Below are 23,383 nucleotides of genomic sequence, written 5' to 3'. Positions count from 1 at the left end.
ATGCCTACTAATTCGGTCCAAATTTTAATTAATTCATTAAAAATTTATTAGGCATCCAATTAAGTCAAATTTAATTTCAGATTGCATTGTCTTCATGTCTTGACCCACGTGTCAAATGTGAATCGTATCGGTCAAGTAGAAGTTTCCGAATTTTCACTCCTGCGTTTCGATCTAGACAGACTGACGACTGACGAAGAAGTGAGTTAAATAAAAGCTTGTACAAAGGGATAGGTTTCAGTAAGGCATTGTGATATTTAAATGAGTTTTTAAAAACTTAAATCCCCTAAAACTGTGTGATATAGGCCTACTACTTTGCTTGCTATTGAACATTAATTTTAATTTAGTCTCAAAATAGACTAGTCAGACATAAAAAATATATTGGTTTACTATTATGTTATTTTACATAGGGAGCCTATAGTCCTCTGTAATTTTATATAAATAATCTATAATTTTACAATGAAAAAAGGCCATTTATATAGAGGGCATATATGGTATATTTTGATATATATATATATATATATATATATATATATATATATATATATATATATATATATATATATATATATATATATATATATATATAGAGAGAGAGAGAGAGAGAGAGAGAGAGAGAGAGAGAGAGATTACTAATAAGGCCTAATTTTAAAAAGTAAGGCCTAGATTTAGAATTTTGATCTATAGGCCTAAATATACATATTGTATCGGCATAAAAGTAGCCTGTAACCAGAGTTTCTTCCAGGCATCTTTCGGGGGGGCCAAGCCCCCCCGGAAATTTTTTACCGCCCCCCCCCCCCCCCCCCGAACAAAATGAAATTTATATCATTTATATAGAAAATATATACTTTTAACAGTGTCCGCCCCCCCCCCCCCGAAGAAAGTTTACCGCCCCCCCCCCCCCGAAGATTTCAAGTGCCCCCCCCCTGTAACATTATAATTTTAAAGTTAGGCAACACATATATCAAAACTTAAGAAGAAGACCATGTCCTAAATAAAAAAAAGAGTCTATTTAATCTAGATATTAGACTATATTCTGGATCCACTAGATCTAGTATGTAGAAGTAATATATGTAGTATATTGAGTATTTATTAGTAGATCTAGATCTATTTTAGAAGAAATCTATAGGCCCTATGCCGTATATAGTATAGTATGGAAGAGTCCTTGATGAGTCATGGATTGTTTTTAGTTGCATTTTAAATACTGTTTTGCTAATTATTTTGTATTTTTAATTATTTTAAGTGTATGTGCTAATTATTACTGCTACTTAACATTTAGTAACATTTAGTAAATCTAATCGTCTTATTTTACTAGATCTAGCGTCTAGTTTTTTTTTTCTTTCTGTGATTCTTAAAAAATATTAATTATCACACTCGATTTTATTAAATAATATTTAGATGTACTAATTTTTGTTAATTTTCTGTCAATTATATTTTAAATTAAGTTAAAACATTAATTTAATGCACGTATCTTTATTTTTATATTAACGGTCAAATAAACTATGTTTTACAGTAACGAATCTTACCGAAATTCAACACACATTACCAGATAATTTTCGAAGCTATATGGTGAGATTACCATTTTAAGTACACTTTAGCATGTAGATCTAGATCCGTCTTGAACGTCTGTATCTAGATCTACCAAGTGTTCGCACAGTTTCGCGCTGTTTGACACATTTGTTTTTACACACACCACTTCAGTGAACTCAATAGTGATATCCTGTTTTTTTTAATTGACCAATGACTAACTGCTGTTTAAAGTGTTAGTGAAAAATAACTAGGTTATAAATAGACCAGCATTTGACAATGATGTGCGACCCCGTGTAGAATAACAAAGATAAAATGTTTGGGGCTACCCCCTGCTCTCATCCCATTCACTTAACACACCAACACACAACAGTGAGTTGTTACTTCACTCTGATAAGTAAAGTGGTAAAAACCTAATGTTAAATTTAGGTAGGCCTATAGGCTACATGAAACAAGCATTTAATACAAAGTAACATTGTTACAATGTAGCCTTTGAATGAATCAATCATTGTATTTGATTGAGGGATTAAAGGGTTGATACTTGTAGCGAACCAAAGGGTGTGATTGGCAGTGTTTCTTCCAGACTTTTTTCTCCTGGGGGTGTGGACGGGGGACTTAATAGTTTCGGGGGGGGGGGGGGGGGGGGGGGAAGCGGACACCATTTTCCTTGGGTGGGGGCAGTGGCGTAGCGAGGTCGGGTGTCACCCGGTGCGGCACTTAATGGTGTCACCCCCAGAAGTATAGCGACCCTTCCCGGGGACACATTTTCGATTTGCACCCCCCCCCCCCTCAAGTTTTCGATTTGCACCCCCCCCCCTCAAACTTTTTGATTTGCACCCACACCCCCCCCCCCTTCAAGTTTTTCTCTATATATTTTGCTACTTTTTGCCTTGGTGTCACCCCCCCCCCCCTTAATGGTGTCACCCGGTACGCCCCTGAGATCATTTGTCCGTGAGATATTTTGTCTGAGATATTTTGTCTGAGATCAATTGTCCATGGTATCATTTGTCCTGATATATTTTGTCCTGGAATCTTTTGTCCGTGAGGTCATTTGTCCTTGAGATCATTTGTCCTGAGATCATTTGTCCGTGAGATATTTGTCTGAGATATTTTGTCTGAGATATTTTGTCTGAGATCATTTGTCCTGAGATCATTTGTCCTGTCACCCTTAAAACTAAAACTATGGTTACATTTGCAACATGTGTACCATAGACTTACACGTCCAGAAGGGGAAAAACTCAAAGCAAGATAATGTTAAATGCAGGGACGGCGCTACCTATAAGGGGTCGTCCATAAATGACGTCACACTGGAATGGGGGGGGGTGGGGGGTCCGTAATTTTGTGTCGGTGTATGATGACGGGGAGGGGGAAGGGGGGTTAAGATGGTGTGACGTCACACTTTTGCATTATATGTAAAAGAAATGTCAGAAAACGAGTTTTTGCCGTTATTTCACGTTTTAGAAAATAGTTTTATGAAATGGTAATAGGAATTGATAAAAAATACTCTATTTTGACAGAGTTTAGACAAGATTTTGGAAAAATATCGATGTTTTAAGAAACATTTTACTGCAATTTTGAAGTGGGGGGGGGGGGGGATTGTAGGCTGAGGTCATTTTAGGGGGGGGGGGGTCTAGCTTTTTGTGACGATGTGTGGCGGACGGGAGGGGGTGGGAGTTAAAAAACGTCAACAAAAATGTGACTTCATTTATAGATGGCCTCTAAGGCGAACTAGGCTGTCGCCTAGGTCTCTATCCACAGTGGGGCACAAAAATGTTTAATCTCCATTTTTAAAAAGTACAAAATATTTATTACTTTGATAACATTGTATAAACTATAGACAGGGTATTATACGAAGGTGTAGCGATTTATTTCGGCGCCCAGGATGAATTACCAATTTTTTTATTTTGAAATCTACTTGTAAAGTTTATGCAACTGATAATAATTTTATATTTTTCACTTTACATTTATTGCTTCCTTATACATATGTTTTTGTAGTTAATGTGTGTGAAAGGGGGCGTTTTGATAAGTTTTGCCTAGGGCGCTAAGCAACGTGGCACCGCACTGGTTTTATCAACACATTTTTCCCACGGAGCATGTATTGTACACTACCTTATTTCGAGTTAATTATTTCTAGGCATGTATTTGTATATATAGGTGGGGGGGGGGGGGGTTGGCGGGTTGACGACTCTCGTTTGAATTTTAACCAGAGGCGTAGTGAGGGTGGAGGCGGGGGGTACATATGTCCCCGGGCGCCGACCCTTGGGGGTGCCAAAATGGGTTTGAAAAAAAGTAAAAGCTTATTTTAGCTGCATTTTTGCATTATAAATATAAAAAAATATAAGGGGGGGTGGGGGGGTGGGGGGTGACAAATTAAAAGTTTGTCCCCGGGCGCCGAGAAAGATCGATACGCCAACCAATTCTGTTGGGAAATTGATTTTTAGCTTTTACCCCCCTCACATCTAAAGTAAAGAATAAAGAATATACAAGTTTCGAGCAGCTTACTCCCAATTTATTTCCACAAGTAATCATAATCAGATTGACAAATACAACATACACATTTATATTTAACCATTGTGTACAAATATGGTCTTTTTATAAACATGAAATTTTATATGTAGCAGACTAATATTCCACAGATGGAAGAATGGAAATAGAAATGTGAAAATATAAAAAAAAAAATTGATTTACTTTGAAAAATAAAAAAATAAAACAATTTGAGGACTGATGGTTAATATATTATTTTAGTCAATGCCACACATTTCTTATCAGTCATACACGCATATAAACACAAATTCGATGGATTAAAATGTAATGTACACTTTTTTTAACAAAAGAGAAACATGTTTATTGTACATGTGATTTCAAAGTATGTTTTCTTGGTTGCCATAGCGGAGCTGTCGATTTAAAATTGTAACAAATGTAAGATATGTGGGAGTTTTTGTTTTGACAATAGATTGATTCTAGTTTTTTTTTTTTTACATTTTTTTTAAAATTTATTTAACGTTAGCAATATTACTTATGTTAATACATCTCTCCAGGGGGGGGGGGGCATACCACCCCTCGAGTAAAATAGAAATAATATAAAGTGTATATAAAACTGTATATGCCCTACTTAGTAAATTTTAATTACCACCGATCCTTCATAGCAAAATTTCTCACGCGATGGTTAAAATCTTCAGGTAAATATTCACTAACGAACCAACTGCTACTATTTAGAACGTTTACTTCACACAAATATAGCAATACATACGTTTTTATTTGTTGTTCGGTTAATATTATTTTTAAAAAAATGAACAAACCATAAAGTAAAATAAAATAAAATGGAAATGTCAGTTTATAATACTAGCAGCAGTAAAAGTAATATTTAGAACAAATGCTCAACAAACATACTTTCAATTACATAATATGGATAAAAAATTATGAATTACCATTTGTAATTTGCAGTGCAAACAAGGGATTGCATGTTACCACCAATTAAGGGTTAATCTATTAAATATTTAATTAGCGAGCTTCTCCATCCATCTATTTAAGCTTTACATTCCCAATGTGTTTTTCTGCCGCGCGAGAATGAACCACACTGGAATGAAATTAAAAAGAAAATATTCATGAAATGAACAAAATATAAAAGTTATGTCTGAGGTGGCTGAAAAAGTGCCAGCCATATGCCACCAGCTGGTAAGAAAAATAGTTGTTAATAAATCCCTGCGCTAATTGAAGATATTCCGAGCTAATACTTTTGCGAAAACTTGTGTGGTAAATAAAATAGTGTATTAAGTACATATTTTTTACTAAGAAAAATTGTCAACAGTTACATATTTTTCTCTTTTTAAAAAAATAAATTAAAAAAAAAAAACGATTTTCTAAAAATTATCTCCCTTTATCCCCTCCCGTTACATAAACTCCAGAACATGAAAAATACTCCACGACGAGCAGCCACAGCAAACATACACAGTAAACATATACTCATACTAACACGCAATATCTGTACGCCTGGCAGCGTTAGAGAGCTAGATTATTAAACAGTTCAAATCCGGGTTCAAATTATACTATCCCTCATTTGCCGAGGTCCCTAAAACAGATTAACTCTACTCCATCTGTCACATGGGCACGACCGAGAAAAAAAGATGATTTCAAGTAATATAGAACTATTATGAATTAAAACCTAGCTAAAACGTAAAGACTGCAGCCAAGTTACCTTTTGGCTGCGATCCTGATCTGATGCAAGTCATCCATGTACTCCTCGAATTCTTCATTCGGTTTAGGTATCACAATTTCGTTGTTGGATTTGTAGATGACGACCTCGTATTCATTGACGTCAAACTCAACAGGTAAGTGGTTTCTCAAAAACTGGAACATAATTTAAATAATTTGGGTAGTTAAGTGATAGGTTCACTATTTAATCAAACGCAACAGGTAAGATGTTTCTCAAAAACTGGAACATAATTTATTTAAATAGTTAAGTGATAGCTTGATTATAAAAAAAACTTTAAACCATTGTTTAATTAAAAATATTTGTTTAAAAAAATATAAGTTATGTTTTCATCAATTTACTTGGTTAGTTAAGTAATTGGTTAAGTATTTAAACAAACACTAAAACATTGTTTAATATAAAAAATAATTAGTTTCAATAATTTAGTATAAGACATGTTTTCATCAATTTATTTGGTAAGTTTAGTTATAGGTTCAGTAGGCTATTTGAACACCAAGACAAAACCCTCTTTGATTAAAAAATAAGGACTAGTATTTAAATAAACCGGGAGTGATCTCCCCTAAACTTTCTCGAATATCCTTAAATTAAAAAAAAGGTGATGGGAATTCGGGATATAGACATGAATTTTAATCCATTTTAAATACTTAAACTTTTAAAAATAGAATAAAGTCTCGTAGAAAAAAGAATTGCACACCTGTGAACGCCAAAGAAAATGTGCATAATAGTGCGGAATATTATTTGTACTTTATAAATTTACATTCGTTTTTTGAGAAATCGGAAATAGCGTAAATTAGTACTTCCTATCAACGGATATTACTCAAAATTTGACAGAAGGTAGACAATTAGATCTTTTACTTACATGTGAAATTTCATTTATCTATCTGAAATAGTACTCAAGTTATACGCTTTTGAAAAATTCAAAGTAGAAAAAATACCACTTCCGGTTATCGGAAATCGCTCAAAAGTTTATCAGGATCTACGATTTTGTCAGCCTCCCGTCCTGGAAATTTTAAGCTCTGTGTATATCGGGTGCAAATTATTGCTAGCTATTCTACATCTTACTTCGTTCATTCTGGATGATGGCTGAGGAACTTTGCCCAGTAAAATCAAAGACTTTCAAGGAAACAAACTGGCCCCTGAACTGAAATTTAATATTTAATGCGGCTCCTCGACTGAAAAGTTCGTAGACCCCTGGTCTACATTTCTTACCAGTCATACACGCATATAAACACAAATTCGCTGGATTAAATAAATGTAATGTGCACTTTTTTTTTACAAAAGAGAAACATGTTTATTGTGCATGTGATTTCAAAGTATGTGTTTTTTGTGGCTGCCATAGCGGAGCTGCCTATTTAAAATTGTGACAAATGTAAGATCTGTGGGCATTTTTGTTTTAACATTAGATTGATTCTAGGTGTTTCACAATATTGTGGTATTATTTAACTTTAACGATATTACTTTTGTTAGACAGCTAAGGCTGGAAGCTAAAGTGAACTTTTAAACTGCAATACTCAGAGTTTCTATCATACATCTTTTTTTTTTGGGGGGGGGGGGGGCATACGACATCTGGGATAAAATAGAAATAATATAAAGTATTTATAAAAATATAAATGCCCTACTTTAACAAGTGTCCACCCTCCCCGGTAAAACTGAAGGGTGCCTCCACCCCCTCAGTAAATTTTTAACTACCCCCGCTCCCCCATTGCAAAATGTCTCAAGCAATGGTTAAACTCTTGAGCTATATAGTCACTTACGAACCAACTGCTAATATTTAGAACGTTTAATTCACACAAATATTGCAATACATAGGTTTTTTTCACTGTTCGATTAATCGTATTTTAAAAAAAAACCCATAAAGTAAAATAAAATAAAATGGAAATGTCAGTTTATAATACTAGCAGCAGTAAAAGTAATATTTAGAAAAAATTCTCAACAAAATACATTCAATTACATAATATGGATAAAAAAATTTATGAATTACCATTTGTAATTTACAGTGCCAACAAGTGATTGCATGTTACCACCAATTAAGGGTTAATCTATTAAATATTTAATTAGCCAGCTTCTCCATCCATCTTTTTAAGCTTTATATTCCCAATGTGTTGTTTTTCTGCCGCGCGAGATTGGGCAACACTGTAATGAAATTAAAAAAGAAATACTCATGAAATAAACATAACATAAAAGTTGTATCGGAGGTGGCTGAAAAAGTGGCAGCCATATGCCACCAGTTAGTAAAAAAATAATTGTTAATAAATGCCTACGCTAATTGAAGATATTCCTAGCTAATACTTTTGCGAACAAAGTATTTTATGAAAACGTGTGTGGTAAATTAAATAGTGTATTACGTGCATATTTTTTTTACTAAGAAAAATTGTCAACAGTAACATATTTTTCTCTTTTTTTTAAAAAATACATTTAAAAAAAACTATTTTCTCAAAATTATCTCCCTCTATCCCCTTCCGATACATAAACTACAGAACATCACAAATACTGCATCAGTAGCAACAGCAAACATACACAGTAAACATTTACTCATACTAGCACGCAATACATGTACATGAAATAGGCCTACATTTTAATACATGTTTTTATAAAGCAACATATGGCGGCGTGTCCTATCGGTAGAGAAGTAGACTATTAAACCTCAAGTCTCGAGTTCGAATCCGGGTTCAAATAACACAATTCTCATTTGCCGAGGTTCATAAAACAGATTAATACTACTCCATCTGCCCCATGGGCACGATCGAGAAAAGATGATGATTTCAAGAAATATAGAACCACTTATGTATTAAAACCTAGCTAAAACGTAAAGACTAGAGCCAAGTTACCCTTTGGATGCGATCCATATCTCATGCAAGTCATCCATGTACTCCTCGAATTCTTCATTCGGTTTAGGTATCACAATTCCGTTGTTGGATTTGTAGATGACGACCTCGTAGTCGCTGACGTCAAACTCAACAGGTAAGTGGTTTCTCAAAAACTGGAACATAATTTACTTGGTTAGTTTAAAAAACTTAACAAGTAAGTGATTTATAAAAAAACTGGAACATAATTTATTTAAATAGTTAAGTGTTAAGTTGATTATTTAAACAAACTCAACAGGTAAGTGGTTTCTCAAAAACTGGAACATAATTTCTTTGTTTAGTTAAGTGGTAGATTCATTATTTAAACAAACTCAACAGGTAAATGGTTTCTTAAAAAAAACTGGATCATAATTAATTTATTTGGTTAGTTAAGTGACAGGTTAATTATTTGAACAAACGCTAAAACAATGTTTAATTAAAAATATTTGTTTGAAAAATATAAGACCTGTTTTCATCAATTTACTTTGTTAGTTTAGTAATAGCTTAAGTGTTTAAACAAACACTAAAGCATTGTTTTATATAAAAAATAATTAGTTTCAGTATATAGGGCATATAAGACATGTTTTCATCAATTTATTTAAAAGATTAGTAATAGGTTAAATAGGCTATTGGAACAAAAACCAAAACGCTCTTTAATTTAAAAAAGTACTAGTATTAAAAAATGAACCAAATCTTTCATGTATTAAGTCATTTTTAAGTCATTCCCCTATGGGCATTGCCCCCTTCCTCCAACACCATGCAAAAGATCCACCCTTATGTTATGTAGAATATATAGGTTATATAGTTTAACTATTGTCAGCCACCCGTCCTGGAAATTTTAAGCCCTGCGTATAAGGGGTGCCAATTATTGCTAGCTATTCTACACCTTACTTCGTTCATTCTGGAAGAGCGAAACACACGTTTTTTCTCCTCCTTGCCGTCTGGTAGCAACACAGTACAAATAAAACCTTCATCAACGTCAGCCTCTGTATAACCCAGGCGAAAGTTTTATTTATAATAAACATGTCATTCAATAAAATAATTTAAACGATCTTAAATGGCCAAGACTAATTAAAAACTAGACTACTGACTAAAAAGTGATAATATATATGCGAATAAAAAAATTAAAAATTTTAAAGTGTATTTTCAAATAATAGCAAGGTATGTTATTTTATTTTCATGTTATCGCTAGTATTATTTAGAATATTATTAATTGTACATTGAAATGCTATCAAATAACATAGGGATTGACGTCGCACTCTTAGGGTGAAGGGGGCGTCCGTAATTTTATGATGCCATCTGAAGATGGAGGGGGTGGGGAATTACAGATAAATTGAAGTCACATTTTGCATTTAAAAAAGTAATGTTAGAAATTGAATTTTAGCCCATTATTTCGAGTTTTATAAAACTTTTAATAAATTTTAATCTAAATTGACTGAAATAATCTGAACTGACCAACACAGTCAAGTTTTTAGAATAAAAATGGAAGTTTCAAAAGCTGCAGTTTTGAAGGGGGTGGAGGTTCTGGTAAAGTCGTGACTTCATTTTAAGGGGTCAGGGTCTTGCTTTTCGTGAAAATTTAGGCGAAAATCGGCATAAAAAAGCGTTATGTCATTTATGGATGAGCTCTGTGTTAAAAACATTTTACCTTTTTAAAATGTTTCTGCTAAATATATGGATAAAAACAGTAGCACCAGACTTTTGGTTTACATTGGTATACATTGTATAAAGCATACATATGTAAGACAAGAGATAACGAGTAGTACGATGTTGACAATGTGTTACCTGAAACATGGGCCTGTAAGTGTTTGGGTTGTGGCTCTTTCTGTTTACTAGTACTAGACTTATTTCCCATTGCTGCTCTACTGCAAAAACAAGTTATAAACATGAATAAACAACCATTTAAAATATAACGATCAGCCGCACAACGTTGGTAAATTTACTTTAATATTTTTAAAATAATAGATTAAACCAATATATAAATAAATATATATATATATATTTATATATATATCTTTATATTTATATAATTACGGGACACATTTGATTAACAATTAATGAACATTTTGTATTGAAAAATGTTCAGAACGATGTTGATATTATTAAGGTGCGCCGATTAATGGATTTTTTTTTCGAAATATTTCGACATGTGTATACCTCATGACGTAATGGCTAATTTGAAAATACTTTCACTTTTACCCAGAAACGTGTATTTATTCAAACTATTTAATATAATCTATTTATTTAATGGAATTATAACTTTTATCAACTTATTTCACTCTAAGCAATAAAACATAATTCTTTTAAAATAAAATAAAACTTTAAAAAGGCATCACGTCTCAGAAGAGTTAAAATTATTTTATTCAGTTTAGATTACGATAGCCTACATTAAATATAATATGACCTGGTCTTCTCTGAGTGTCATGTTCTAGAAAAAACAATACATTAACTGGGCCATAGGTTGTTTTGAATATTATATCCAAGTGATTCAGTGTCAAGACTGTTATTTTACACAGCACACTTTCGAGGTCTGGTCGATCAGTTATTATGCCAAAGTGTGAAAGTGATACGTCCCCTCCTATTTGGCTATAACAGTGGAGCAACAAGTCACGGAATATTATTCCAAATTGTATTTTACACTAAGTTTGTGTATTGGTTTTTTATGTTTGCAGAAGAGCTTACTATAGTGGCTGTAAAATAAAGATAACAGTACTGCAGCTACAGTATTTTGTTACAAACCAAAACATCAAGGCGAAAATTGCACGAAAAGTACACTTACACTTTTTAAAATATTAATTATGGTGGGCTGTGGTCCCCCCTCTCCTAAACGGCCTGATTCCACCCCCCCCCCCACCCTCGCACTGGCGGCATGGTAGTTCCGCCCCTGGTGTTTGGGTGTCAAGAATGTTATTTTACACAGTTTTACTAGACAAGACTTAATGTTACATACTTTTTATGACAACTATAACCCGGATTGACCTATAACAATATTGGACCAAAATTAGATCCATAGAAGCAGAGGGATATGTGGTTTGTTATGAGAAAAAAAATATTTAAAATACACTTATTTAAAAATGTTATACTTTGCCTAGGCTAATACACTAGGATTACTTTAAAAGGGTATACAAACACAATACGTTTTATTACATAATGTACTACTACTTTTTATACGAACTTATACAATGCACGCAAAGATTAGTTTAAAGAAGTAGCCTACACCATCTTCTTTGACTCGAACCTGGTAGTTGCTCTTTAAATTGGATTATTATTTTATTTCTATGTAAATCTTAATTATCAGTAAATAAGTCTAACATCCAACTGCCCAATGTCTCTTGCCCTCACCATCCAGTCTGGGGGTCCATGTCCTGGCTTAACCTCGAATACAATAGGGTATCTCTTAACGTGTTTCCTCTAATTCACATCCCAGGTCAGCTGGGTCGGATTCAGGTCGAGGCGACCTGTAATACTCCACGCCTACACATAGCTAGGAGGGAAAGGGATGGCTTCCTATCAAATTATGTCGTGTCCCAATTGAGGTGGCTACGGTGGACTGGAGGCAGAACCCACTAGCATCAACAATGGACTCAGTTATAACAATAAACATAAAACAATACTAGACCTCTTTATCTTATTTATATGTTTAGCAGGAAGATGAAGGTATAATTTTTAAAAACACAAGAGGAGTAACAACTGGGCTGCTCATGTAATTATGTGCGTGGTCGATGCTTTCTTTCATAAAAAAAAACAGCGCAAATCATATGTCAGTTTAGTTTGTATTCTATTTATAAAAAAAAATATAATTGTAAATTAAGGTTCGACATTAAAAGTTCAAACAAATATATAACTTAAAAACTTAATAACTGAGTTCGGAGAAGACTAATTCCATAATTTTAAAATGTATTTGAATTTTTAAAATAACATACGTATAAAAATTTTAATTAAATAAGTGCTAACATTTTAATATCGTTATATGTTACCAGTTTTCTAGCAGGGTAATGATGTTGTTAAATGATGCCCATTGGATAGTTCATTTATACATTGATTTTAAGTGTGACTACAGTTGTTACTATATAAGAGTTTTTCTGTGGCTGTGATTATGAAAAAACCTAAATATAAAATTAATGTTTAACTATATACGTAACAAATCAAATATGTGTTAGCTTTTGTATTTCCTAATTGATATGATTAGTAGTTATCGTTGTTTTTTTTTTTCTCGTCATTATGAAGGTTTACATTGTGTGTAAATTGCTGTTGAATTTTTCCAAATCTTGTCCGAACTCTGTCAATATACATACTTTTTATCAATTCCTAATACAATTTATTAAAACCGTTTTTTTAAAACGCAAAATAAGGGCTAAAATGCGTTTTCTAACATTGCTTTTTTATAATGCAAAAAAGTGACGTCACACCATCTGAACCCCCCCCCCCCCCTCCCCCTCATCAGACACCGTCAGAAAATTACAGACCCCCTCCCCCTACGAGTGTGACTTCATTTATGGACGACCCCAAAGCACATTTTCATTTTTCATCATATCATCAAATCTGCATTAAACAAAATCAAACTAGATTTATTGCCCTTCATAAAAATTCTCATTGTGTCTGAAAAAATGTATACACATTACGTCCCTTTGAACTAACTACTTCTCTTGATATGACTTACAAAAGTAAAATAATAAAAGAAAAAAAAATGATAGGAAGAAATTAGCAGCTTGTTGGCAAACTTCTCGAGCAGTAAATGAGCACACTATAAGATTTAAAGTAATTTAACATGTAATATTTTAAATCTCCAAACATGGTAGTTAAAATATAGAGCCTTTAAAAAGTCTTTTTTTTTTGACAAAAAAGGTATAGATAAGTTAAAACTAATTACTAATATAACAAGTGAACGCAAAAAAATATTACAACAACATTAGTCGTTAAAGAAGACATAATTGCATAAAGAAATATAAAGAATAATTTATAAATAATGATGAGTTGTTAAAATAAGTATTGAAATAAATAACCATACTGCATACATTTAATCTATAAGCTATTAAGCTCAGCTCTTTTAGATCAGTATTAATGCAATTATAAATTAATGTAGGATCAGTAAATAAAACTAATGCAAAGTGAAGTAGACTAGATGAGTGAAGGTAGTGAATAACAAAATTACTAATGATAGACTACATAGAAAAAATAACCTTGAACTTTAAATTGAGGAATTATGATACAAGCAAATGCAAAAATTGTATAGGAGATAAATGATAACATTAAACAGGTTACAAAACTGGAAAGGGATAGGTTTCAATAAGGCTTTGCGATATTTAAATGAGTTTTTAAAAACTTAAATCCTGTATAACTGTGTGATATAGGCCTACTACTTTGCTTACCATTGAACATTAATTTTAATTTAGTCTCAAAATAGACTAGTCAGACATAAAAAAAATTTTGGTTCACTATTTTGTTATTTTACATAGGGAGCCTATAGTCCTCTGTAATTTATATAAATAATATATAATTTTACAATGAAAAAAAGGCCATTATATAGAGGGCATATATGGTATATTTTGATATATATATATATATATATATATATATATATATATATATATATATATATATATATATATATATAGGTAATATATATATATATATATATATATATATATATATATATATATATATATATATATATATATATATATATAGAGAGAGAGAGAGAGAGAGAGAGAGAGAGAGAGAGGGAGAGAGAGAGAGAGAGAGAGAGAGAGAGAGAGAGAAAGAGAGAGAGAGAGAGAGAGATTACCAATAAGGCCTAATTTTAAAAAGTAAGGCCTAGATCTAGAATTTTGATCTATAGGCCTAAATATACATATTGTATCGGCCTGTAACATTATAATTTTAAAGTTAGGCAACACATATATCAAAATATAAGAAGAAGACCATGTCCTAAATAAAAAAAGAGTCTATTTAATCTAGATATTAGACTATATTCTGGATCCACTAGATCTAGTATGTTGAAGTAATATAATATGTAGTATATTGAGTATTTAATAGTAGATCTAGATCTAGATTTATTTTAGAAGAAATCTATAAGCCCTATACCCTATATAGTATAGTACAGAAGAGTCCTTGATGAGTCATGGATTGATTTTAGTTGGATTTTAAATAATGTTTTGCTAATTATTTTGTATTTTTAATTATTTTAAGCCTATGTGCTATTTATTGCTGCTACTTAACATTTAGTAACATTTAGTGAATCTAATCGTCTTATTTTACTAGATCTAGAGTCTAGTTTTTTTCTTTCTGTGATTCTTAAAAACATATTAATTATTACACTCGATTTTATTAAATAATATTTAGATATACTAATTTTTGCTAATTTTCTGTCAATTATATTTTAAATTAAGTTAAAACATTAATTTAATGCACGTATCTTTATTTTTATATTAACGGTCAAATAAACTATGTTTTACAGTAACGAATCTTACCGAAATTCAACACACATTACCAGATAATTTTCGAAGCTATATGGTGAGATTACCATTTTAAGTACACTTTAGCATGTAGATCTAGATCCGTCTTGAACGTCTGTATCTAGATCTACCAAGTGTTCGCACACTTTCGCGCTGTTTGACACATTTGTTTTTACACACACCACTTCAGTGAACTCAATAGTGATATCCTGTTTTTTTAATTGACCAATGACTAACTGCTATTCAAAGTGGTAGTGAAAACTAACTAGGTTATAAATAGACCAGGATTCGACAATGATGTGCGACCCCGTGTAGAATAACAAAGATAAAATGTTTGGGGCTACCCCCCGCCCTCACTCCCATTTCCCCAACACACCAACACACCAACACACAACAGTGAGTTGTTACTTCACTGAGATGAGTAAAATGGTAAAACCTAATGTTAAATTTAGGTAGGCCTATAGGCTACATGAAATAAGCATTTAATACAAAGTAACATTGGTACAATGTAGCCTTTGAATGAATCAATCAATGTATCTGATTGATGAATTAAAGGGTTGATACTACTAGCGAACTAAAGGGTGGGAGGGGGAGCGGACACCATTTTCCTTGGGTGGGGGACGGGTACTGGTAAAAGTGTTTTGGAAATAAATTTCGTTCGGGTGGGGGGGGGGGGAGGTAGACTGGAAGACACCTGGAAGAAACTCTGGTGATAGGGGCAATTAGTTCTAGCTTCCTCTGGGTGTGGGGTAGGTAGTTCTAGCTACAAAGAAGGTAGTTCTAGCCATTTAGATGTATAGTTTATAGGCCAATAACGGCTCATAAAACTATTAAAACTATAGTTACATTTGCAACATGCGTACCATAGACTTACACGTCCAGAGAGGGAAAAAATCAAAGCAAGATAATGTTAAACGCAGGGACGGCGCTACCTATAAGGGGTCGTCCATAAATGACGTCGCACTCGAATGGGGGGTGAGGGGGTCCATAATTGTGTGTCGGTGTATGATGACGGGGAGGGGGAAAGGGGGGTTTAGATGGTATGACGTCACACTTTTGCATTATATATATATATATATATATAAAAGCAATGTCAGAAAACGAGTTTTTGCCGTTATTCCGCCTTTTAGAAAATGGTTTTATTAAATTGTAATAGGAATTGATAAAAATACTCTATTTTGACAGAGTTCAGACAAGATTTTGGAAAAATATCGATTTTTTAAGAAATGTTTAACTGCAATTTTGAGGGGGGGGGGTTGTAGGCTGAGGTCATTTTAGGGGAGTGGGGGGACTAGCTTTTTGTTACGATGTGTGACGGACGGGAGGGGGTGGGAGGTAAAAAACGTAAAAAAAAACGTGACGTCATTGATGGATGGCCCCAAAGGCGAACTAGGCTGTCGCCTAGGTCTCTATCCACAGTGGGGTACAAAAAATTTTAATCTTCATTTTTAAAAAGTACAAAATATTTATTACTTTGATAACATTGTATAAACTATAGACAGGGTATTATACGAAGGTTTAGCTATTTATTTCAGTGCACATGATGAATACCAATTTTTGCGCCCCCTCCTTCCCCGAATGGGCCTAGATAGGCTCTATAGGTATTCGCTTTGGTAAAAATACCTTCTCCTCCACCTCCCACATTTCAATAGAATGTGACACACGCTTCGACATGGAATTAGTAGAAACGAAGAAGAAACGAAAAAATTTAATTTTGATTTTGAAATCTACTTGTAAAGTTTATGCAATTGATAATAATTTAATATGTCACTTTACATTTATTGTGTCCTTATACATGTTTTTGTAATTGATGTGTGTGAAAGGGGGCGTTTTGATAAGTTAGTTTAGCCTAGGGCGCTAAGCAACGTGGCACCGCACTGGTTTTATCAACACATTTTTCCCACGGAGCATGTATTGTATTTTACCTTATTTCGAGTTAATTATTTCTAGGCATGTATTTGTATATATAGGTGGGGGGGGGGGGGGGGGGGGTTGGCGGGTTGACGACTCTCGTTTGAATTTTAACCAGAGGCGTAGTAAGGGTGGAGGCGTGGGGTACATATGTCCCCGGGCACCGACCCTTGGGGGTGCCAAAATGGGTTTGAAAAAAAGTAAAAGCTTATTTTAGCTGCATTTTTGCATTATAAATATAAAAAAAATATAAGGGGGGGGGGTGGGGGGTGGGGGGGTGACAAATTGAAAGTTTGTCCCCGGGCGCCGAGAAAGATCGATACGCCAACCAATTCTGTTGGGAAATTGATTTTTAGCTTTTACCCCCCTCACATCCAAAGTAAAGAATAAAGAATATACAAGTTTCGAGCAGCTTACTCCCAATTTATTTCCACAAGTAATCATAATCAGATTGACAAATATAACATACACATTTATATTTAACCATTGTGTACAAATATGGTCTTTTTATAAACATGTAATTTTATATGTAGCAGACTAATATTCCACAGATGGAAGAATGGAAATAGAAATGTGAAAATATAAAAAAATTGATTTACTTTGAAAAATAAAAAAAAAACAATTTGAGGACTGATGGTTAATATATTATTTTAGTCAATGCCACACATTTCTTATCAGTCATACACGCATATAAACACAAATTCGTTGGATTAAAATGCAATGTACACTTTTTTTTTAACAAAAGAGAAACATGTTTATTGTACATGTGATTTCAAAGTATGTTTTCTTGGTTGCCATAGCGGATCTGTCGATTTAAAATTGTAACAAATGTAAGATATGTGGGAGTTTTTGTTTTGACAATAGATTGATTCTAGTTTTTTTTATTTACATTTTAAAAAAAAATTATTTAACGTTAGCAATATTACTTATGTTAATACATCTCTCCAGGGGGGGGGGGGGGCATACCACCCCTCGAGTAAAATAGAAATAATATAAAGTGTATATAAAAATGTATATGCCCTACTTAGTACATTTTAATTACCACCGCTCCTTCATAGCAAATTTTCTCAAGCGATGGTTAAAATCTTCAGGTAAATATTCACTAACGAACCAACTGCTACTATTTAGAACGTTTACTTCACACAAATATAGCAATACATACGTTTTTATTTGTTGTTCGGTTAATATTATTTTTAAAAAAATGAACAAACCATAAAGTAAAATAAAATAAAATGGAAATGTCAGTTTATAATACTAGCAGCAGTAAAAGTAATATTTAGAACAAATGCTCAACAAACATACTTTCAATTACATAATATGGATAAAAAAAATATGAATTACCATTTGTAATTTGCAGTGCAAACAAGTGATTGCATGTTACCACCAATTAATGGTTAATCTATTAAATATTTAATTAGCCAGCTTCTCCATCCATCTATTTAAGCTTTACATTCCCAATGTGTTTTTCTGCCGCGCGAGAATGAACCACACTGGAATGAAATTAAAAAGAAAATATTCATGAAATGAACAAAATATAAAAGTTATGTCTGAGGTGGCTGAAAAAGTGCCAGCCATATGCCACCAGCTGGTAAGAAAAATAGTTGTTAATAAATCCCTGCGCTAATTGAAGATATTCCGAGCTAATACTTTTGCGAAAACTTGTGTGGTAAATAAAATAGTGTATTAAGTGCATATTTTTTACTAAGAAAAATTGTCAACAGTTACATATTTTTCTCTTTTTAAAAAAATAAATTAAAAAAAAAACGATTTTCTAAAAATTATCTCCCTTTATCCCCTCCAGTTACATAAACTCCAGAACATGAAAAATACTCCACGACGAGCAGCCACAGCAAACATACACAGTAAACATATACTCATACTATCACGCAATATCTGTACATGAAATACATTTTTATAAATGTATTTATAAAGCAATATTGGGCGGCGTGGCCTGGCAGCGTTAGAGAGCTAGATTATTAAACAGTTCGAATCCGGGTTCAAATTATACTATCCCTCATTTGCCGAGGTCCCTAAAACAGATTAACTCTACTCCATCTGTCACATGGGCACGACCGAGAAAAAAGATGATTTCAAGTAATATTGAACTATTAATGAATTAAAACCTAGCTAAAACGTAAAGACTGCAGCCAAGTTACCCTCTGGCTGCGATCCTGATCTGATGCAAGTCATCCATGTACTCCTCGAATTCTTCATTCGGTTTAGGTATCACAGTTTCGTTGTTGGATTTGTAGATGACGACCTCGTAGTCGCTGACGTCAAACTCAACAGGTAAGTGGTTTTTCAAAAACTGGAACATAATTTATTTAAATAGCTAAGTGATAGCTTGATTATATAAAAAAAAACGCTAAAACATTCATTTTATTTAAAAAATATCTGTTTAAAAAATATAAGTCATGTTTTCATCAATTTACTTGGTTAGTTAAGTAATTGGTTAAGTATTTAAACAAACACTAAAACAATGTTTAATATAAAAAATAATTAGGTTCAATAATTTAGCATAAGACATGTTTTCGTCAATTTATTTGGTAAGTTTAGTTATAGGTTCAGTAGGCTATTTGAACACCAAGACAAAACCCTCTTTGATTAAAAAAATAATTAGTAGTATTTAAAAAAATGTTAACAAATATTTAATTTATTAACAAAAAGGCAAGACATAATTTGTATTCAGATTTGTTTCTTTAAGGCATCACCCTACGGGCGTTTCCCAACTCTCTCCCACACCATGCAACAGATCCACCCTTATTCCCGGACTATATATAATATATATATATATATATATATATATATCTTAGTTATGCAGAATATATGGGCTATATTGTTTAACTATTGTCAGCCACCCGTCCTGGAAATTTTAAGCCCTGTGTATATGGGGTGCAAATTATTGCAAGCTATTCTACACCTTACTTCGTTCATTCTAAATGAGCGAAACACACGTTTTTTCTCCTCCTTGCCGTCCGGTAGTACCACAGTACAAATAACACCTTCATCAACGTCAGCCTCTGTATAATAAAGGGGAACGTTTCATTAATAATATAAAAGTCTTTCATTCAAATAATTTAAACGATCTCAAATGACCAAGACTACTTAAAAACTAGATTACTTACTGAAAAGTGATAATATTTATGCGAATAAAAAAAATGTTTCAATGAATAGCAAGGTATGTTATTTTTTAATGGTATGTCTGGTATAATTCAAAGTACGATAAATGGTACATTGAAATTAGATCAAACAACATTGGGATTGACGTCACACTCAGAGGGGGTAGGGGGAGTCCGTAATTTTGATGACGTGTGAAAAGTGAAAAGGGGGGGGAGGGTATAGAATATGTAACGTCAGAAGGTTAGAAATAGAATTTAGACGTTTTTCGAGTTTTAGAAAACTGAATCAATTGTAATAGAAAATGACGATAATATTCTGAGCTGATAAAGCTCAGTGAAGGTTTGAAAAAAAATGGAACTTTAAAAAACTGCAATTTTGATGGGGGGGGGGGCACAAGGTGTGAAGTTATTTTAAGGGTTAGTGTCTTACTTTTTCAGACGATGTGTGATGTAGGAGGGGGAGGCAAAAATCGGCAAAAAACGCGTCATCATTTATGAATGACCCCATATAAAACATTACAACTTTTTTTTTTGCATGTTTCTGCTAAATATATGGATAACAAAGTAGCACCAGACTTTTGTTTTAAACTGTTATACATTGTATTGTAAAGCATACATATGTAAGACAAGAGATAACGAGTAGTACGATGTTGACGATGTGTTACCTGGAACATGGCCCCCCTGTAAGTGTTTAGGTTGTGGTTCTTTCTTTTTACTAGTACTAGACTTATTTCCCATTTCTGCTCTACTGCAAAAACAATGTATGAACATCAATTACATAGCCATTTAAAATATAATGATCTACTGGTTGGTAAATTTACGTTAATATTTTTAAAACAATAAATTAAACGAATATACACACAGACACACTCATATATATATATATATATATATATATATATATATATATATATATATATATATATATATATATATATATATATATATATATATATACGTAAGACACATTTGATTAACTATGAAAGTACATTTAGTTTTGAAAAATCTTTAGAACGATGTTGGTAGCGCCGATTAATGGATTATTTTTCGGGAGATTTCGATATAGGGCCTACTTTTGACAATCAGTTAATTTGAAAATACTTTCACTTTTTTTACACAGAAACGTGTATTTTTTAAAAAAACATTTAATCTATCTGCTTACTGGAATTTTAAGCAACTTAATTCAATATATAAATTAAATAACGAGTTCTTTAAAATTAAAATAAAACTTAAAAAAGGCATCACTTCTCAGAAGAGCTAAAATTATTTCATTCAGGCCACATTACGATAGCCTACACTAAATATAATATGACCTCGTCTTCTCTAAGTGTCCTGTTCTAGAAAAAACATTACACAAGCTGGGCCATATGTTGTTTCTTTTGTTATTGCCAAGTGATTCGGTGCCCAGACTGTTATTTTGCATAGCACACTTTCGAGGTCCTGTGGAACAGTTTTAATGCCAATGTGTCAACGTCGTACCCCCCCCCCCTCCCCCTCCATTCCTATTTGGCTATTAAAGGGGAGAAACAAGTCACGGAAATTAACCAAATTTATTTTTACACTAAGTTTGTGTAGTGGTTTTAATGTTTACTGGAGATCAGCTACAGTATTTTTTTTTACGAACTAAAACATCAAGGCAAAAATGCACGAAAGTTACATTAACACTTTTTTAAAAATTATTAATTGTGGTCGGCTGTGTCCCCCACCCCCCTAAATAGCCTGCTCCTCCACTCAACCCCCTTCCCCTTCCCCCCTCCCGCCCCTTGCATTGCGAGGTCTGGCGGCATGGCAGTTCCGCCCCTGGTGTTTGGGTGTCAAGAATGTTATTTGACACAGTTTTACTAGAGAAGCAGTAGTGTAGCGGGGGGGGGGGGGACATTTAAAATGGGTTGGAAAAATAAAAATGAAAGCTAGAGGGGGGTGGAATTCGAAATCTTGAGGGGGGGGGTGCAAATCGAAAGTTTGTCCCCGGGCGCCGGGAAGGGTCGCTACGCCTCTGTAGAGAAGACTAAATGTTACACACTTTTTTTATGACAACTTTAAACAGGGTTGACCTATAAAAAATTTGGACAAAACCCAGATCTATAGAAGCAGAGGGGAATATGTGATTTGTTATGTGAAAATTATTTTAGAATATACTTATTTAAACATTTTATATTTCTCCTATGTCAATAAGTTTTATTATATATAATGTACTACTAATTTTCTACGGACTTATACAATGCACGCAAAGATTAGTTTAAAGAAGTAGCCTACACCATCTTCTTTGACTCGAATCTGGTAGTTTCTCTTTAAATCCGATTATTAATAAAGCTTCACTCTATTTTATTTCTATGTAAATCTTAATTATCAGTAAATATAAAAGATAATATTACCTGAGGTTAAGAGCTTTAAACTCTTCGTCAAGAACAAACTTTTTCTTGTTTTTCCAGTGAACTGACTCTTCGAAACTTTCTTCAGCAAACATGAGAACGACGATTATCAAATTTGTTATGAATAACTCATCATTGTACCAGACTGATGATTGTTATCATTCAACCACGAATAAAACCAATTAGTTTATGTTTAAGTCTAATTGTGTTCGATCTATTCAATTAAACTTCAACGTAAATCTTGTCGTACAAGAAGTAAATCAACCTATCTAGCTGAAATATATTTACGTAAGCTCCAAATAATAACGGGAAAACCCGACACCACAGCTTGGAAAACCCAAAAGTAATTCGGCCAGATTTTTGCAAAGTTGTTTTTTACATACGCATAATAATTTACACACATATTGGACTTGTTAATTGTAACATTACGAATTTCAAATTATAAAATAATTAATATCCAATTTATTAGTAGTTGTTTTTTCCCGATCTATTACTTTTGGTGTTTAACTGATTTGCTCGAGGTTTACATTTTTTACAGATTTTTAAAAATAAATTTCTGAAAGTGATTTTTAAAATCAAATTATTGTTAAAACAAGAAGTAATATGAAACCTACTTTAAAAAAAAATGTATTCATCACTACACCTAATCCTTACCTATCGCGGTTGTTATTTTTTTATATGAGAATCACATTTACAATAAAATAAATCAAAAACAATTAGGGATGCGATGGGCTGAAGATTGACGTCCTTCATTTTAAAAAGACAGACGTTTTTGTATGTAAGTGTGTGTGGGTGTGTGTGTGTGGTAGAGGCTAAAGTGGGGAGGGGTTTATCGGCAAAATTGTGTATGACATATAAAAACAGACCCAAATGGGACATTTTTTAACATTAAAGTAAGTTCAAGTAGAAGAGCAATATCATATCGGGAATTCCACATAAGTATTGAGTC

General features: G+C 33.0%; 1 protein-coding gene and 1 long non-coding RNA gene across 7 annotated transcripts in view; both read right to left on the bottom strand.

The window, feature by feature from the left end:
- Positions 1 to 22,763, bottom strand: part of LOC131947927 (uncharacterized) — a 30,548-nt gene extending 7,785 nt beyond the window's left edge. The window contains exons 1-5 of one of the 6 annotated variants that reach the window (XM_059309331.1): positions 22,438 to 22,763; positions 10,363 to 10,442; positions 9,469 to 9,563; positions 8,563 to 8,714; positions 6,881 to 7,867 (exon numbers count right to left, since the gene is read on the bottom strand). In XM_059309331.1, the coding sequence (XP_059165314.1) occupies positions 7,789 to 7,867; positions 8,563 to 8,714; positions 9,469 to 9,563; positions 10,363 to 10,442; positions 22,438 to 22,529 (498 nt within the window). In that variant the 5' untranslated portion in view covers positions 22,530 to 22,763 and the 3' untranslated portion in view covers positions 6,881 to 7,788. Of the gene's footprint in view, positions 1 to 1,523; positions 1,656 to 6,880; positions 7,868 to 8,562; positions 8,715 to 9,468; positions 9,564 to 10,362; positions 10,443 to 15,047; positions 15,188 to 17,341; positions 18,434 to 19,099; positions 19,252 to 19,868; positions 19,964 to 20,727; positions 20,811 to 22,437 lie in introns of those variants that run through there. The other 5 variants (XM_059309334.1, XM_059309332.1, XM_059309330.1 and 2 more) reach the window with 5 other exon arrangements.
- LOC131947928 (uncharacterized) lies at positions 4,010 to 6,814 on the bottom strand. The gene is made up of 3 exons (XR_009387938.1): positions 6,797 to 6,814; positions 5,720 to 5,871; positions 4,010 to 5,101 (listed from the first exon to the last, which is right to left on the bottom strand). It is a non-coding gene; the product is annotated as an uncharacterized LOC131947928 (long non-coding RNA).
- Positions 22,764 to 23,383: the final 620 nt, after the last annotated feature.

Source organism: Physella acuta, unplaced genomic scaffold, assembly GCF_028476545.2.
Source record: "Physella acuta isolate Inbredline_101_S28 unplaced genomic scaffold, ASM2847654v3 ptg000616l, whole genome shotgun sequence".
NCBI classification, from domain to species: Eukaryota; Metazoa; Mollusca; class Gastropoda; family Physidae; genus Physella; species Physella acuta.
This window is presented reverse-complemented; position numbering and strand designations above follow the sequence as displayed.